The following is a 2018-nucleotide window of genomic DNA, read 5'->3' as shown; positions in this document are numbered from 1 at the left end:
CCCTACACCTTCCCTCAAGGATGCCCTTTTTGCTGGGGCTTTTATGCTAAGGAAATGGAAGCAGAATGAAAAAAAGAGCAAGGGGGAGCAGTAGGGCTCAGGAAGGAGCGGCTGCTACAGACATCATTGGATGAGTGTTTTGTCCAACCTCATTTCAGAAACCCTTAAATGTGTGTCAGTACATGTCTGTGGCTCTGTGCCCACACACAGATGGGTGCCAGGTTCACCCAGGGTGCCCAGAGACCACATCAAACACCTTGATCTCAGTGAAGATAAGCACATTATTCCAACCCTCACCTACAGATATTTGCAAGTCAGCTGGTCTTTACATTTTCTCTCCAAACAGAATCCATCCAGAAACAACTCAGTAAGACCATGTACCCATTTTTGGGGCAGGAGGGAAGGCAGAATAAATAGGAGACTCAATTGAAGAGTGTCCTGAGATTTTGTTTCTTTGAATATGAATTATTCAACTTGCCTAAGGTGCGTGTGTATATATATATATATAAAATGTATGTATGTCAGTTTTTTCCTGGAGAGAAAGCAAACATCTCTAGACCTCAGGTCAGCCTGAGACATCACCTCAGGCTCAGCTGCACTCCCAATCCCTCTGGATACTCACCGGCCGTAGGAACACGCGACGACGGATCCTGTGGCATTCCATGAGACACTGGTAACCTGCAGGTTTTGAGCCTGAGCCTCAGGGTATGACAATGTATGCAAACACAGCACCTGGGAGAGATCAAACCCGAGCACTGAAGCAACAGTCTCTGCACACAGAGAAATGAGCTCTGTGCACAGCCCTGATGTGATCCCGTGGTTACAGCCTGGTCTTCCCACTGGCAAAGGGGCACAGAGAGAGAGGGGAAAAGGTTCTTGAATTCCTACTGGGGGAAACAAAAAAAACCCAACAGGATTCTACCAAAACAACTGCCACCCAATGATTACCCCTCAGAGGCTGCAGAGCTCTGGGAGGCTGTGCCTAAGCAGCCCCAGGTGTGAGTCTGGCACTCGGTTTGGGAGTGACAGTCCCAACATGCACTGACTGAGACAAATTGTTTCCATTCCTGAGCACTAAACAAATATAATCTAAGTAGGAAGAGCTGCCAAATCACTGACTGCAACCGTTCCTCGATCCCTGCTAGTCTGGTGTGCTCCAAAGGGGCTGCAGAGAAGCCTACACTGACTGCAGGCTTCCTTCTCACACTGCTGCTGCAGCTCAGTCACTGGCAGGAAGAAGAGTGTTACCAAACAAGAAAGAAAGCTGAGAGAAAAAAAAACAAAACAACTCAGCTCATGATGTTTAATTATTAGAACCTGGCAAGAACAATCAGAGCAGCAAGGAATAGAACTAATGAGTCAGAGCCACTGCAACCAGCTTGGGTGAGGACAAGGGGCTGAACTTTAGCACTTACTGCATCACTCTGCTCTGTCCACTTCACTTCAAAGCCATCAAAGGCATGGCTGTGCCAGTTTTTGTTCAGCTCTTTGACCACAGCATCCTCCACTCTCTGAAGGAATGACAGGAGCCCAGGGTGATCCACCTGGGCCTCTTGCTGGAAGTCCTGGGCAGGCTCTTGGCTGTGTTCTGTCTGCACACCAACGTCTCGACACGTGTGAGACTGTGCTGCAGCTTCTGCTGTTGAGATCTTCCCAGTCTGGCAGCTTTTCTGGTGAGAGAAGACAGACAGTCTGTAATCCAAACAGAAACAAATGTTGCACGAAGCATTCACGGCACCTTGGGGGAACCTCTGTGGTGTTTCATAGTCATTCGAGCCCATCTGCACAGCTTGGTTCACCTTAAGCACAGGGTGCTGCGTGCCTGCCCAGGCGCTGGGGGTGGATTTATCACCTTCCCATGCCCTGACCCGAGACGGCGATGCCGGAACGGCAGACAGGGCCGGGACACGGCTCTGCGGTGCGGCACGGGGAGGGTGGGGGCGGACGAGGAGGCAGCGAGCACCACGCGCGGGGACAGCGCGGCGCGATGGCTCTCACAGTGCTCCGCGGTGGCACCG

General features: G+C 51.0%; 1 protein-coding gene across 1 annotated transcript in view; it reads right to left on the bottom strand.

Annotated features, from left to right (window-relative positions):
* The window catches only part of WDR34 (WD repeat domain 34), a gene marked incomplete at its 5' end in the record, with an annotated part of 5816 nt that extends 4146 nt beyond the window's left edge, over nt 1-1670 (bottom strand). The window contains 2 exons of the mRNA XM_009077286.1: nt 623-732; nt 1416-1670. Of these exons, the coding sequence (XP_009075534.1) occupies nt 623-732; nt 1416-1670 (365 nt within the window). The remainder of the gene's footprint in view (nt 1-622; nt 733-1415) is intronic.
* Nucleotides 1671-2018: the final 348 nt, after the last annotated feature.

The sequence above is a fragment of the Acanthisitta chloris genome, unplaced genomic scaffold (genome assembly GCF_000695815.1).
Source record: "Acanthisitta chloris isolate BGI_N310 unplaced genomic scaffold, ASM69581v1 scaffold44826, whole genome shotgun sequence".
NCBI lineage: Eukaryota > Metazoa > Chordata > Aves > Passeriformes > Acanthisittidae > Acanthisitta > Acanthisitta chloris.
This window is presented reverse-complemented; position numbering and strand designations above follow the sequence as displayed.